The sequence below is a fragment of the Cynocephalus volans genome, chromosome 11, assembly GCF_027409185.1.
Source record: "Cynocephalus volans isolate mCynVol1 chromosome 11, mCynVol1.pri, whole genome shotgun sequence".
In the NCBI taxonomy this organism is placed as follows: Eukaryota; Metazoa; Chordata; class Mammalia; order Dermoptera; family Cynocephalidae; genus Cynocephalus; species Cynocephalus volans.
The window spans coordinates 26,218,460-26,235,438 of NC_084470.1; the positions used below are offsets into that span (position 1 = coordinate 26,218,460).

The 16,979-nt window shown below is 32.5% G+C and overlaps 1 protein-coding gene across 1 annotated transcript in view; it reads right to left on the reverse strand.

Moving 5' to 3' along the window:
* Positions 1-16,979, reverse strand: part of DNAJC13 (DnaJ heat shock protein family (Hsp40) member C13) — a 127,768-nt gene that overhangs the window by 73,636 nt on the left and 37,153 nt on the right. Inside the window, exons 11-22 of the mRNA XM_063113976.1 lie at positions 16,895-16,974; positions 16,643-16,812; positions 16,097-16,196; positions 14,230-14,337; positions 13,384-13,539; positions 12,634-12,690; positions 10,701-10,822; positions 8,452-8,527; positions 8,093-8,188; positions 7,112-7,255; positions 3,856-3,938; positions 2,370-2,523 (exon numbers count right to left, since the gene is read on the reverse strand). Of these exons, the coding sequence (XP_062970046.1) occupies positions 2,370-2,523; positions 3,856-3,938; positions 7,112-7,255; positions 8,093-8,188; positions 8,452-8,527; positions 10,701-10,822; positions 12,634-12,690; positions 13,384-13,539; positions 14,230-14,337; positions 16,097-16,196; positions 16,643-16,812; positions 16,895-16,974 (1,346 nt within the window). The remainder of the gene's footprint in view (positions 1-2,369; positions 2,524-3,855; positions 3,939-7,111; positions 7,256-8,092; positions 8,189-8,451; positions 8,528-10,700; positions 10,823-12,633; positions 12,691-13,383; positions 13,540-14,229; positions 14,338-16,096; positions 16,197-16,642; positions 16,813-16,894; positions 16,975-16,979) is intronic.

Consider the following 16,979-nt stretch of genomic DNA (forward strand, 5'->3'; position numbering starts at 1 on the left):
GAAATGGAAAGAACTATCCAGACATTTATATGGAATAATAAAAGACCATGCATAGCCAAAGCAATGCTGAGCAAAAAAAAAAAAGCTGGAGGCATAACACTACCTGACTTTAAGCTGTACTACAAAGCTATAATAACCAAAACAGTATGGTACTGGAATAAAAAGAGACACACTCATCAATGGAATAGAATAGAGAATCCAGAAATCAACCCACACACTTACTTCCATCTGATCTTTGACAAAGGCACCAAGCCTATTCACTGGGGAAGGGACTGCCTCTTGAGCAAACGATGCTGGGATAACTGGATATCCATATGCAGGAGAATGAAACTAGACCCATACCTCTCACCATATACTAAAATCAACTCAAAATGGATTAAGGATTTAAATATACACCCTGAAACAATAAAACTTCTTAAAGAAAACATAGGAGAAACACTTCAGGAAATAGGACTGGACAAAGACTTCATGAATACGACTCCAAAAGCATGGGCAACCAAAGGAAAAATAAACAAATGGGATTATATCAAACTAAAAAGCTTCTGCACAGCAAAAGAAACAATTAAAAGAGTTAAAAGACAACCAACAGAGTGGGAGAAAATATTTGCAAAATATACATCTGACAAAGGATTAATATCCAGAATAACAACTTTACAAGAAAAAAAACAAGCAACCCAATTAAAAAATGGGAAAAGAGCTAAGTAGGCATTTCTCTAAGGAAGATATATAAATGGCCAACAGACATATGAAAAAATGCTCAACATCACTCAGCATCCGGGAAATGCAAATCAAAACCACACTGAGATACCATCTCACCCCAGTTAGGATGGCTAAAATCCAAAAGACTCTGAACGATAAATGCTGGCGAGGTTGCGGAGAAAAAGGAACTCTCATACATTGCTGGTGGGACTGCAAAATGGTGCAGCCTCTATGGAAAATGGTATGGAGGTTCCCCAAACAATTGCAGATAGATCTACCATACGACCCAGCTATCCCACTGTTGGGAATATACCCAGAGGAATGGAAATCATCAAGTTGAAGGTATACCTGTTCCCCAATGTTTATCGCAGCACTCTTTACAATAGCCAAGAGTTGGAACCAGCCCAAATGTCCATCATCGGATGAGTGGATATGGAAAATGTGGTACATCTACACAATGGAATACTACTCAGCTATAAAAACGAATGAAATACTGCCATTTGCAATAACATGGATGGACCTTGAGAGAATTATATTAAGTGAAATGAGTCAGGCACAGAAAGAGAAATACCACATGTTCTCACTTATTGGTGGGAGCTAAAAATTAATATATAAATTCACACACACACACACACACAAAAAGAAAACCGGGGGGGGGGGGAGAAGATATAACAACCACAATTACCTGAAGTTGATACGACAAGCAAACAGAGGGGACATTGGTGGGGGGGAGGGAGGAAGGGAGGTTTTGGTGAGGGGCAACAATAATCAGCCACAATGTATATCGACAAAATAAAATTAAAAAAAAAAATCTGGAAGCCATCAGTAAATAAAAAACACTTAAAGCCATGAGAATTGACGAGATCACTGAGGCAATGAATATAACTGTAAATGAAAAGAGGCCCAAGAACTGATCCTTTACGGCCAGCCAACATTTAGTGGTCAGGGAGTTGAGAAGAAGCGAGTAAAGAAGATTGAGAAGTGGACTGTGAAGAAGAAAATCCAGGAGAATACAGGCTCCCAAAACCAAAGTAAAGAAATTTTTTCAAGGAGAAGGGAATGAGCATGAATTAGTACATGTTTTAAAAATGCAGCTTGGTTAAAGATCAAAGCCTGCAGGATCACCTGCATGTTCAAATTTATAGCTGTTATAATAGCTTAAATTATATATATGTTATATATATTTTATATATTGTATTTAAATTATGCACACATTCTATAAGATTATCTCCACCAGCAAGCCTCTTGTTTTCCCTGTTCCCTCACTATTTTAATAAAACAGCAAAATATTCATTCAGAATCAAATTACCATAAAAAATTAATCAAACAAGCTACAAGAAACAAAACAAAGAGGCTAAGTTTCAATGGAGAGAGAATCTAAAGGTCCCAGAAATGGGGAAAAAACAAGCAAAGACAGATTTGGAATGAGTAGGGTTAAATTTATTAATAGTCCTACAAGACTGTTAGGTGCCAAGGTGAATTACTTAACAAAATTTTTTATTTTTGCCTCAGGCAAAGATTAAAGTTTTTCAGTATTTCCTCCATTAACATTAAGGGGAAAAGGTAAAGACACAAGTTATATAATTATAAATAGTTTCAAAATCACTCCAAAAATAGTACCTGCTTTATTTTTTAAGATTGATTAATACACTGCAAAAATTAAAGCTTACCTCAAATTCATGGTGGTTCCAGGATATCACATTAGCACTACCAAGCTCTCTATCAATATTAAATGCTCTCATTTCAGATTCAAGAGTTTCTTTCAGTTCTTCTCGTGTTTTGAAATTCCAAATAAGATTTGACCTGGCATGGTCTTGACCAAACCTAGACATACATATAATCCAAAAATAGTAGGAAGCAATAAATATTTTAAAAATCTACAAATAACCCTTACTATATACATCTTATAATAAGAAAACAGTAGAATTAATAAACTTTAGCAAGTATAAATAAAGAAAAGAAAATGTGTGTAGATCAAGTATAGCAAAATGTTAATGGAGAATCTTGGTGATGGGTGTGTGTATATATATATATATATATATATATACGTATATATATATATATATATATATACGTATATATATATATATATATATATACATATATATATATATATATATATAGGTATTCACTGTAAAATTCTTTCACCTTTTCTATATATTTGTAAGTTTTCAAAGTAAAATGTTGGGAAATGCAAAAATGAACCTAAACTATAAAACAAATCTGTGTGCATTTCAAAAAATGAACTAATATTTCAATTTCAACTCTATTGCTAATATAAATTCTAGTTAGAAAATGATTCTATTGTCAGATATCAAATTTCAGGTTGGGGATAAGAATATACAAAATATCTTCCTTGTACTGTTCGAATAACTTAACTATTGCAATAAATTTGCACACAAATCTAAACTGGGGATGAATGAGCTTTATATCTGCTTACTCTTTCAGTCTGCATACTCCTAGAAAATCTCATTTCAGAGTTCCAAGGAAGTTCTAGGGGGCGGGACAACACAATTAAGGGATTCCTGGGGAAGAAATCCAAGGCATGTACTTAAAGATATACTATATACATAGCATATACTTTAAAAATAGTGTGGGAAGTTTTCAAAGCACATATTTTCCTTCATTAGTCAAGATATAATCAATCAGCTTCCACACTGAGTACTGTGAGTTATCTTTAAAAAGTTTTGCAAACTCCCCAAAATGTTTCTTTCAGTGTCTTTCTATGTGTGTGAGCGGGTGTGGGAAGAAGGGGATTACCATAGATGAAAGGCTAGAAAGATATATGAGGTCAGGTAACTTGTAAATTCATTTCTCATAAGTCTCAACCCCTTTTAAGACTCAATTTTCAACAAGGCTTAAAAGGAAGTATGCAATTATTTCTAAGCCAAAATAAAATGTTTTAAAGTTATCATCTGTAAGCCTTAACAAAATCTTTAATTTTAGTTTCTCAGACTATTAACACTATAGAAAAAGCCTTAATTTTATGGAAGCATCTCTTATCGTACCAGTCTTAACAGTTACAGTTCCTGAACTTGACAGCATAAAAATACCTGTGGCATAAAGCACTAGGTTCCAAGGGAGAAACACCTGTCATAATTCCTCTAATGGCAATACTAAATTTAGTCTATGTTGGAAAAGAGGCCTGAAGTTTACCTATAATAAAAGAGATCCCAATTTGCTTCTATTTTTATTCTTTGTCTTCTCTTTCGAAGAACTACTGGCTTTTGGTTTATATTCTGGAAAAGAAAAAAACTTCATAGTGCTCAATCTGGGGCTACCAAATAAGTTCAGTCAGGTTACCACTTTACAAGTGATGAGGAACATTTCTTTCATCAAAGTTTGACAGAAACAAATAAAATCTATAAAATATGAATACAGGACATTAAATTATATCACATATAATAATTTGCCAGCAAATATTCCTATAGTGTTGCTCAAATATTTTCCATGTAACCTAAAGTTATTGTTTCAACACCAAATTTTGTTAACGTTTACAGTGATCATTAATAAAATTTATAACAGTCAAAAACAGTGACTTGTTTCAAACATTTACATGCAGTTAATACAAAGGTCATGGACAACAATAAATGCAATAGATTACAGGTTATTAAATTGCTACCAAAGCCAAGAGGAACAAGTGCAGATTGAAATACATAACAGAGAAGCAATAAGTATCTACATTCAGACACACGTGAAGTGAGACTTGAATTTAATTTATTAAACAAAGACTATCAAAGACAACTCCACGTGCCAGGAAATATGCATTTCACACATGTAGCAGGGACTCACACTCACCACATTGTTTCTGTCCTGAATTTAATTGTAAAAAGGAAAAAATGAAAATGTTTTAAAGAAAATAAGAAGAGAGTGAGCCTAGATCTAAACTATATCTATTTTACAAATTCTATGAGGATGCTGTCAATATAAATCATTTTCACTTTAAGACAGAAAAAAGCCCCCTGCTTCTCTAAGCCTATGACTCAAATTTTAGGCAGTCATGAACCCTTTGAGAATTCAAAGAAAGCTATGGCCCCTGTGCTAGACATAGACACATATATAAGGTTTGCAACTGGAGATGATTTCAAAGAATCCTTGAAGTTTTAAATGGACTGGAGGTTAAGCATCTCTGCTCCAAGTGAAACCTGTAGATATCTTAGACATGAAAATTCTAATCCTCAATGTGATAGAAACAAATAGCAGCACAAATTAAAATATGAAAAGTCTATAACTTCATTGGAAAAGAAGCAAATTATATAAATAAAGCAAGAAAATAGAATAGATGAGAGAAAGAATAAAGGTAAAATGAGCAATAAATTGTGAAAAGTGCTTTTTGAAACACAAAACATTTTTGGTTATATAAGGAAATGTTCCTACAAATTTTAATTCTCTGCACTATCACAAAAACTAATGCAAGGTGGCTTGAATAAAGTATGTAAACAATTCAAAATTTGTTTTTAATGACAAACCTTTCCTTAAAACTTCTAATTAAGAAGTACTTTCTTCAATCTTCCCCTCATGAGGACAAAAGGCTGACAGTCTAGAGTAATGAAAATGTAATTTCTACACAGAAAAGGGACAACCAGCTCTCCATAAACTGAGGTGACAATGAGAGACTTAGGCTAAGACCCCTGACTAGCTAAATAAACCCCTAAACTGAAAATAACACTAATAAGAAAAAAAAAGTTTATACATTGGCCAAAGGTTACTATTAATCCAACAGAGCATGAGCTGCAAATGGAACTGACTTCATTAACATTCTGATTATATAAGAAATGCAGCTCATTTCAAGACTAGCCAGTTAATCTTGACAATGGTTAGTTTTCAGACTTTAAAGCACAGATCACTTCATATTTTGATGTTAGTGTTTCTACGAATAAAATAGTCACGAGTCTTATTTAACGTTTCCTAAAGAAGTTAATGTTACAAATAGTACCCAGGTAGAAATGATAATCAGTTAATGCTACCAAAAAAATCTTCCTGACATACTTATTCAGCATCATTATTTGCTCAGAACTTTAAATACTCCTCCAGGTAAACAATACCAACAAACCAGTAAAAACATTTTTGACATTAAAAATACATTCTTTTCCCGCTGAACTGTTGTCTTTAATAACCACTTATCCATATTTCTAGCTAAAATATCTTTGTGTTCAAGCTTATGCTAGATGTTACATATGAAATCTGATGTCAAAAACTTATTCGCAGTATGATAATTACTCAACAGCTGTTATTGTAGAAATGGGTTTAACTACCTGAAACCAGGAGCATGTAATTTTTAATAACAATGAAAATCATTCATATATCTGCAGATTTTTCAGTTGTTCAAATGCTATAGCAATATTATCATGACCAGATATGTGTACAGTACTTTTATTATTATCTTGCTTATACAGCAAAGCAACCCTATAAGATAGAGAAGGGAGGTACTGTTATTCTAATTTTATGAAAGGTGAAAGTATGGTTCTAAAAACCCATAACTTGGGTTGATAAATGATAGAACCAGGCTCAAATATAGATTAACCAATTCAAAGTTCAGTATTCTTTTTACTATCCTAGTCACTTGAAAGCCTAATGATTCTTTATATCACTTATAAGAATTAGCACCAACCTATTATGCTCAAGTTCTAAAGAACTGAAGACTGGTCCCAATTTCAGGTAGACACATAACATTGCTTCTGTAACGTTTAGATAATATGTTAATCCACAAGAAATCTATTTGTTTTAGAAAAATACTAAAATTATTTTCCTAGAATAAGGAAACAGCTGCCATAAAGAGATGGCTAAAGGGAAAGAATATAAGTGTGATCAACAAAAACTGTGAGATAAGTCAGCTTCTGCAGGATACGTTAATTCATTCTTAACCATTGTATAATCCATCGATAGAAGAATAAGAATGTGGATTACTGAATTAGGTTCTATAGCACATACAACATGGTGAAGAATGAAACTAAAACTGTTTTAGATCTAATCTTGACTTGAGAAACTAATATGCAAAATTTAAGTACATACAATAAATTTAATTTGAAAATGTGAATTTTATTTCTAAAACACTAGTCTGGCTAGTTCTGAATAAAAAAGCTAAACAAGGGCATCTTTATTTTTACAGGTACAAAACAAAGTCCAGAGAAGGAGGGAAGGAAATAAATACATATGAATAAAAAAGTATGAAAACTGGAATTGATGGAAGAAAAATTAACAGTGGAATTCTATTAAATATCTAACTAAAATCCTAATCATTAATTCATAGAACTATGAATTAAGAAAAACGTATATAAAAATTTGAGTGAGAATTAGGTAACATTTATTGAGCTTCAAAATATCTAAATAACATCTCTGTGAACAGCAGCAACTAAAGTAGACCTAGGAGACACAGAAGTGCTAGAAGTTTGGAAGCAGATTCTATTTTTACCTCTTTTTGAGCAATGCCCATCCTATCCCTCCAGTGCATCAACACAAGATCCACTTTCTCTTTGGCAAATTTTTCAACTTCTTTAGCAGCTTTTCCAGCAAGTCTTTGCCACTCCGGAACTTTATTAAATTTTCCATACTGATCCTGTAAAATAATGTTGATATCCATTATGTACCTGTTAGTAAATTTATTATAAAACTCTATTACGTACCTGTTAGTAAATTTACTTTAAAACTCTATGTAAAGCCAAGTCATACTATCCATTTTACAAGATAAAATACTATATACTAGGGTTCAGTGAAGAACAAAGTGAAAATTTCCAAGAAACATTTACATTTGTACTTAGGTTTCAAGATGATTCCTTTTTGAGAAGTGGCAAGATGCAAATGGGAGATGGGTATATAGAGAGAAACAGGAGTGAGGACAGGAAAAGAATACACATAGGAAATTATTATAAGAGCATATCATGGAAGATATTTCAGTAATTTTCTCTGGGATAGCCCAGTCCTAATAATTAACATAGATCTTATAAGGAAAAAAGTCCTACCTAAGCAACTTTTTTCAGTGTTGATCCCTTTCACCAACAACATTTATCAATCTCATTTTATGTGCAAAATATCATATTGCACACTTGAAATTTTTTAAAAATCCATTCCTAAATGTGCCAATAAGTTGAGTTAAAGAAACAAAACATACAATTACTATTATTCATAAAATTAGGTTGCGGTGATAGTTGCACAGCTCTGTAAATATACTAGAAATTATTAAACTGTACACTTAAAAACATGTGAATCTTATGGAATGTAAATTCTACCTCAAGAATAAGAAAAACAGAATAATAAGAAAAAAAGAAGAAAAAAAGACTATTGCTACTCATTTCAGTAAATTCTTGGTTTATTTCTAAATTTTTTAGTGTATTTCAAAGAAGAATACATAATAGTACTCTTAATCCTGACAAGACACTTAGACAATCATATTTACCATTGCTATTTTCACATTATCTCTAACATGCATCCGATCAGCATCCTTCTCAGGAACTGGATCTGAGCTGTCCAAGCATGCCAACAAGCCTGGTGGCTAAAAACAACAAACAAAAACAAAACACAAAACTCATTTTCAAAACAACTGCACAAAAGAAAATCTGGCCTTAAAAACCCAAATAAATTAATACTATGATTTAGCTATTGGGAGTAACACTACATATAGTAACTCCTACGACAAATACTTTTTTAATTAAAAACAAGCAAACAAAAAAACACTTCAACAGGATAAATAATTTACTCAATGAAATTTTATCAGGCATGAATACATAAATCTTTCCAGTTTCTCAGCTAACTTACCAAAATGCGTTTCAACAAGTTTGACGCAGTTGCATTATCAGCTGTCCAGAGTCCCACTAAATGTCTACTTAGCTGTCTGAAAAAAGCAGACGTTGAGAAAGGTTTGCTGCTTTATCTCAGCTAGAACAGAAAGGAATTTTTAAGAACAAAATATCATATAAGAAATATGGTTACAGCAAAAAAGCATTCCAATGTTAAAAATAATTAGTAAAAAATTAAAATTTTAACGTGGAGAGGTGTTTGAGAAGTAATTCAAATACTGCTAACATTTTGAAATTTTCTCCAAGTTAAAATGTTTCCCTAATAAATACACTAATTTTCAGTGGACCTAAACATGAAGAAGTAGACTCTTAGCCCATTTAAAGAAACAAAAAAAATTTTTAAAAAGAAAATAAAATCAGACTTGATGATACAATTAGTTTGTAAAACAAGTCCTGATATAATGACAATAGCATTCTGGCATTCTTTGGAATTCTGACACAAGCAAAAGTAAATTTTTATCAAAGTCAGAGACAGAAAATATTTTTATTTTTGGAGTTTGGACAAAGACCTAAACCACTTAGAGCTAATGATTCTACTCATCCTAAAAGCATATTTTGGCTCAACGTGAAAATCTAAAATCCATGTTGAATCTATGGTTTAATCATTTATTAATTTTAATATCAATGACAACATCTATCTCCTAAACTGAAAGCTCCTCATTAGCAGGAACCCTGTTTTACTCACCATTAACCCTTCTGTGCTTTGGTAGGGATTCAATTACCATTTTATAAGAATGGCCATAAAACCATGAGGCAAATAACCAAATAACTACCTACAAACATATGTTTCATACAGTTACACTACCAGAAGAACAAAGTTTAATAGCAAAATGCAAACTGTACTTTGTCACTAGAAGGTGAACACTACTAAAACTGTTCATTCCTGTGCCTATTTGGTAGCTAACATACCAAAGTAATTACACTTGTAATTTCCCTCATTGGTATTTGGCAGGTATTATATCAGTGACTCTTAAAAGGGCTTTAATTAGAGATGACAGATAATTGCAATTTATAAAAGACACAGCAATGCAAATGAAGTGGTATTTCTATTATACATTAACAGCTTTCTAATACTGTAACTTAAATGTTACTAATATTTTGAAATTTTCTTCAAATTAAAATACTTCCCTGATAAATAAACTAATTGATCACAGTAGGGATTTTAACTGATTAACTGTAATAAAGAGGAACACAACAAGCAAACATCTAACATGGGATTTAATGGAATAAGATATCAAATACTGTCTATTTTAATGAAAGATGGTATCTAGCATTGCTAATAAGGCAGTACTAAGGAAATAACCTTCCTTTTATATCATTCTGTCCTCTCAGGCAACAGAGATCACTTTTGTGGCTAACATTTACAAGTGAGGGATACAGACAACTTCTTATAATAGAAAACTGTTGGCAAGTCAGCATAACACAACATACAATAATAACTGGACATAGGTGACAAAGAAATGAAATTTATAGGATACCATAGAAAATATTAGTCAGCAATTTATGCTATTATAAAAAGTCAAAATATATGATTAAACATATTCATGGTACTCATTCTTTTTACTAATATATGTCATAATATGGTACGCTTAGGATAGCTCACAGGGTCATATATTAGGAACCACAAAGAAAGGGCTGGAATTATGAAGCCTGGAGTAAACGAATAAATTTATGTTTTCCTTGTATCTGAATGATTAGAGGAAAGATGATTCACCAAAGAGAAAACTGTTTACAAGAGATTCAGGATAAGCCTGGTTTAGGCTGGGTATATATTTAAGGCTTTTTTTTTTTTAAGAGTACTTAACTTACCAAAGATAATTAAAAATCAGCTATGCAAGGTTTTCACATGGGGTCATGTGCATGCAAAATGGTCATAGGAACTACAAAGAGAAAAGGCCTGGGCATATGGTTCTAATTCCATAAGCTTCTAGGCTTTCCAAGTTCCAGTCCCATGACTATGGGTTCAGAGCCTAATAATAGAATAGTGGGGGGGGAAAGCTAACAGTTTCCTCCTCATGTTATCCACAGGTAGGGACAATGATCATCTGGGCACAATCCTTCTATAAGGAAAGGAAAAGAACTATGTGAATCAAAAGACAATAGAATATCTATGTAATCCAAACACATGTTCAGTTTGTTTTATGTAATATCTGAATCTGTTCTTTAAACAGAAAGTTAATTTACAGCAAATTAAATTAAATAACCTACCTATTTGTAAGCATCCTTTGATCTGAGCTTATTGTAAACATCGCAGTATGCAAGTGTCGAGGTAAGGCACCTTCACTTAGGGCAAGATCCTGCATTTTTGTAGCAATTTCTTTATCACCTTCCTTTGGAAAAAGGGTAAGATGATCCCTAAAGCAGCAGTCTAGAACAAACTATTCCAACTTTTAAAAGCTAATTTTACATCTTTAAATAAAATATTCAGTATATAATAAAAATTAAAAATGCAACTTCCAATTACCCAAAAATTACATAAGTGAGTAGTACAGGTAATTTTTAAGATAACATTTGCCTTTGGAATGAGGTTTAAATGTTTCCAAATAAATTTACCTTACGAATTATATTTTCTTAAATTTAATATTAAAATTAGGTTCATCTCCTGTGTATATACCAGCCAACACGGGAGAGAGGTGACTCAGGGAAATGAGCAATTCCCAACAAAGGCATCTACAAACCTGACTTGCTTTTCTTGTTAAAGATTTATTCCTATTTATGGTGAACACAATTCTTTACTTTTTTTTAAAGTATGACATGATGTAGGGGCATTCTTTTTATCATGATTTTACTTTGTTTATACGGACTGTCTTTGGCAACAGGTAAGATAACTAGGACTACTAATCAAAGGTAATCACAGAACTACCCTAAGTAAGCTGTGTGGTATTTAAGACAACCTGCTGAAGAGCAAACATGCTCACAATGTTAGTGAAAAAAAGTACAAGTATATAGGATAATTATACCAAATGAATATGTAGTATGCATAAAAATATGTACATAGAATGTATATGTACATATATCATTTTGAACAGCATACACTCAGAGAAATTTGCTAAAATGCTAATAGAAGTCATCTCTGGATGGTAAAAATACAGATGATTTATTTTTATTTGTTCCTTGTATTTTTTTCTGTACATCCCAATACACTGCTTTTATAATCAGAAAAAAAAAAATTTAGGTACCTGCCAGGATTTCAGTGTAAATAAATAAAGTCTTTCTCACAGACATAAGCTCTAGTCACTGGCTATGAATCTGACACATATGGTTTGTACCTGAAGCCAAAAGTCATCATTTGGTTATACTTGGCATACTTGGCACTCAAATACTCCTGTATTTAATGTCTGATGGCATGTATCATATAAATGCCAGTATACTGGTGGATCAAGTCAGGAGTACACTTTTATTTGGCCTCAAGGTGCTAACTGTCCTTGGCTACTTCAATCACTGGAAAAGTGAAAGATGTGGTACTTACTTTTAGAACTCTTACGTTGTATCCAAATTGCTACTATGACAACAAAAGAATATAAGAATTCAAAAGCCATTTAGAGTGATGTCACTGTAAACACCACAGTATGCAGTTCACATTCATAGCCAGGATCTTACCTTTTAAACAATACAGAAGACTAAAAAAACAATCTAGAAGCAATATCTTATGTCCTTATCTCTAGAGCTTAATTACAAATGCACTCTAGCATTAGAAACTTTCTTGCCATTCTTATTTGACATCACTTTGCTATGATCTAATTCCATTAAGATTTCTATGCAATCACAGTACCTCAAGATTTCAATAGTCACCCTTATCCCCCAAAGAGCTAGAAAAAATGCTAACTTTCAACTATTTTCAATAACTTTTAATTATTTCAATAAAATGGTAACTTTTAATTATTTTCTAAAATGTAATGCAGGAACAGAAAGATTTGTTTGCTCTGTAACCTCACTTAAAGACTTCAAACTCTTATTTTATTATTGAGGATTGTTTCTACTACTAGTTTAAAACTAATTTCTGAATAAAGATTTAAAGTTATTTTTCTTACCCAGAGAATTGCACATTTCCCATAAAAGACTGAAAGGCAATTTTGTCAGCTTCAATTAAAACAGCCAATCAACATTCAAGTAAGTTTAAAATTCAAAATTGTTCTCTCACCTCTATTATTGCCTTCATAACCAATCCAGCTCCCTTTATAATTGCCATAGAAGGATGCTTTAAAATGAGGGGAAAATTTTTTAAGAATTTTATTCCAACACATTTAGTTGTTGCTCTTAAGAAGGATATACAATTTAAAGCAGTATAATAAGCCACAAAATTTGTAAAGCATACACACCAAAGTCAGATCAGTTTGGTTAAATATTTTAAGTATTCTTATAGTATAGCTTTACAGATACAGATAAGTGAACATAAACAGTTTACAGTAGTAGGAAACAGCTGGCACTTATTTGAATAATAACATATTTATTTGAACAATAATTATACTTATTTGAATGATACACAAACAGTAATTATACTAAAATAATAAAAATATAAATATATTATACACATATGTACTTAATAAATAACAAATGTTTTCTAGTGTTTATGAACGGCCCCGCTGAAGCTCATCTTATTATTTGAGAATTTATAAAGAAAAGGGAACTTGAGGCCAACAGAAAAAAATGGGGTTTTCACTACTTCTAAGATGGAAAAGATAGGCAAAGGAGTCAAAACAGGGGTTAATAGCCATAAACAGGGCTCTACATGAAGCATCAAGAAATCTGTGGGCTAAAATGCACTAATATGATAATGTACTAGTCTGCATTTACTTAACATTTCTACAGAAGCACACATATACTATTGTAAAAACAAACTGACCCAAAAAGTTCTCTTAAGTTATATGATAAGAAAAATACAAGCTCTCACCTGAAAGAGTTTAAAGAGGGTTCTTCCATTGGATGCTACCATCTCTAAGAGCATATCAAACTGCTGCCCTTCAGTTGTCTCACTATATGGAGCACAGAGGGCAAAGGTAAGGAAGTCCAAAAGTGAACTAATAACTAGGGCACCAGTCCCATGATCCTGAAACAAAACAACAAATGCCTCAAAGACTTAGAGACAGGGAGCTTCAGTTAAAATGTAGCACTAATGTGTTCTTTTCTATTATTATCCATGTCAGACAGAAATAATGACTTTAATTTCTCGATATGAGGTTCAAAGTTTGATGACTCTTAAGCAGTATTGCTTTGCTAACGTTGCGAATCCACTGTATCTCAAAAGGAACATAATTAAAATTGAGTCAAATTTCAAGAGAATAACCAAGACTCCTCAAACATGTATAATTAAGGGTAACATGCATTTGTATAAAAAGCAATCTTTTATACTTGCAAAACTTGGACAATTTGTTCATGTTCCTTCCAGATGTTACAGAATGCCCATCTCCAAAACTTTTACCAGTGACTGATGAACAAAGATTTGGCTTAATTATTTTTAAAGTAGTTTATTTCATGACATTTTTAAAGAAACAGAAAAAACAGAAATCTGTAATACCTCTGTAGAAATCTAAATGCTTTGCAACATATCCTTCCCAGATTAACAAAGTCCTGAGACAGAATATTTTATTATTAGTGACCAAACTGAACTGTGACTACTACTAGCCAAAGCTGAAGGCTTCAATTAAAAAAAAAAAAAAATCATCCATATTTCATTTCTGGAATACCTTTCAATAATGATACAGTATTTCCCATGAAGTAAAGTTTAATTACAACTTACCACATGGGAATTAAATTTCTCCAGTAAATTTTCCAGAAACTTCTTTGAAGAAAGAAGAGAAGCTTTGTTTAGCTGTTCTTGTCTTAAGTCATAGTCATCATGCATGGGCTATTGATAAAAAACAGTGATAATTCATAAGCAGTCCCACGTGCTAAGATCACACAAAAGTCATTTATATAAAGAGTATTCATCACACACTGAAAGAATTAAAAACCATAGACTTTACAGTGTCAGGCAGAAAGGAAACTCGTGATAAGACAAGCAGGCAGTGACAATTTCCCTTGGGTTTGATCAGACTTCACAGATAATTTGCCTAACAAGTAACTGAACACGTTATTGTACAAGGTACTCTCAAAAGTCACAGACCTTCCTTATTAAAAGGCAAACAACACCCACCCCTCCAGAATTTTATAATTTAAATTTGAAATGATAAAACTTAGCAAGTACCAAAATTAGCAGCAAATATTTTTTTGCCTCAAGGTGATTTCTTTTGATTGTTGGTATAACTGAGTGTAAAAAGCACTTCAGCATGATGATCTGGAATAGAGTTCAAATCCTAATTTTACTACTGACTGTAACTTGGGAGACCTTAGGCAAGGTAAGTTACTTTACCTTTCTGAATCTCATTTTCCTCGGCTGTAAAGTAGGATTAATAGCACTTATCTAATAGGACTATTACGAAGCTTAAATAAAATAATTCATGTGCGATAAATAGCCAATACTTAATATGTAATGAGGGCTCAGTGTGTTTGTTTCATACTATCGTTATTTTATTTTCCAGTTATTTCACTAATTCTTTTCATGGAATTATTTGGAATAGTAAAGATAATAAAGTAGGTAAACTTTAGCTCATTTTTGGAACAAATGCAAGGTTTCATACAAGTGATTCCTTATATGTTTGTTCTATAACAATAAGATTGCCCAAAATAATTTATATCAGGAAAAGTCTCAGATACTACACACAAAATTGAGATAAGTCAGAAACTTCCAAGTTATACTAAACTGTCTCTCACTCCATATAAGCTGTCGCCAAGTTAGATCTTCACCGTTCAAACAGCTTTCATACGTGACCCTTCTTCAGCCCGTCACAACCCTAGCTCTGAATTTCATTTCATTTCTTACATGATAATTTGGTCTACATGCCTCTAACTCTCCTTCTAATCTATTCCTCACATACCACCAGAGTGGGCTTAAATTCAAACCTGATTAGGGTACTGCTCCACTGCTCCCTTACTGAAAAATTTAGTTGTTCTTTACTAAAAGATACAAATCTAGTTCTTTGGTCTGATACAGAAGGCTTTTTATTACCATTTCTGCATACATACCTAGTTGCAACTCCTAATTAACCCTTCCCATACATACCTTATGATCCAACCATATTTAATTATTTGTTGCTTCCCAAACATGCCTTTTGTATAAACTATTCCCTGTCCCAGGAAAGCTTTCCCAGAGCTAGAAAATACTTGTCCTTCAAGATTCAGATCAAATGTAATGTCTTCCAGAAAGATTGGTGGAGAATCTTTCATCTTCCTCTCCCCACCAAACAAAAATAAAATGCTGCTTTTCAATGATCCCACAGAACCTACTACTTTATATTGTATACAAATGCCTACCTTACCAGACTGTCAACAATTTGAAGAAAGGAACTTTATCTTAAAATCTTTTTATTTTAGCTTATAGCACATTGCTTGGTTTATAGGATGTGCTTAAAAAAAAAAAATTTATTTAGATAAATAAATGGATATGAGAGCAATTTAGGAAATATAGAAACATGGACTTTACTGGTACAACGAAAATCTGGGTTTGTGGAAATTAAAACCATGAACCAACTTAAGAAAAAAGTTTCCTTAAATAAAATACGACTTACACACATAAGGGCACAGAGCATGTCAACTGCTGCATGGATTACTCCATTGTTGCTCCTCTTGAGTGCTTTTACTACCTTCACTCCCAAGCGCTCTCGAAACCTTTTGAAACAAAAAATAAGCATATAATAGCAATATCAGAACATTTAAAATTATTTTATTATTAAATATAACATAACGGGTCTTCTTACATTTCCACTGCATTATAGTAACAATTGTATATTTTGAAACCCACCTCTGGAACATATCAGTTTTCGTTGAGTTTTTTGCTTGAGGGGAAAGATATTTTTTAAGGTTAACTAAATCTAAAAGTCATGTCATTTTCCATTCAAATTCACTAAAAGTCAGTAATGTTACTGGTGAATACAGGACCAATATCCCAATTTAGCTCCACTCACCTTCCTTTTTCATTTCCAATAAAAACTACCCCTTCTCATCATATAAAAGGTATCAGATTTAGTGAGAAATAAGAGTTAAATTGTTCATTATTTGCTATATTGAGTTGTTCAAATTCTCAAAGAGAAGTTAAGTTTCAGAAGACATCTTACTTTGGAAGCTGAGTAAAGGCCAGAAAACCAGCTTTGGAAGCTACAAGCCTCCTCACAGCCTGGAACTGACTCTCGAGTTCTGCATTTGAAGCAACAACATCCCCCTCTTGGGACAATAATGCTGTTATGGCATTGTTGATTAGTTTTTCTTTGTTTTCTGAGAAGAGGCCCTGGATGAAGGAAGAATATTTCAAAAAGTTTCCATACCAAATGTTAATGACAATGAGCAAATTATGATGGAATTTATCTTACATCCTGAGTTACTGCATGTAGAACTCCACTGTATGAAATATTAGCATTGAACCTGAATACAGCATCTGCAAAGTTGCCATCTGTA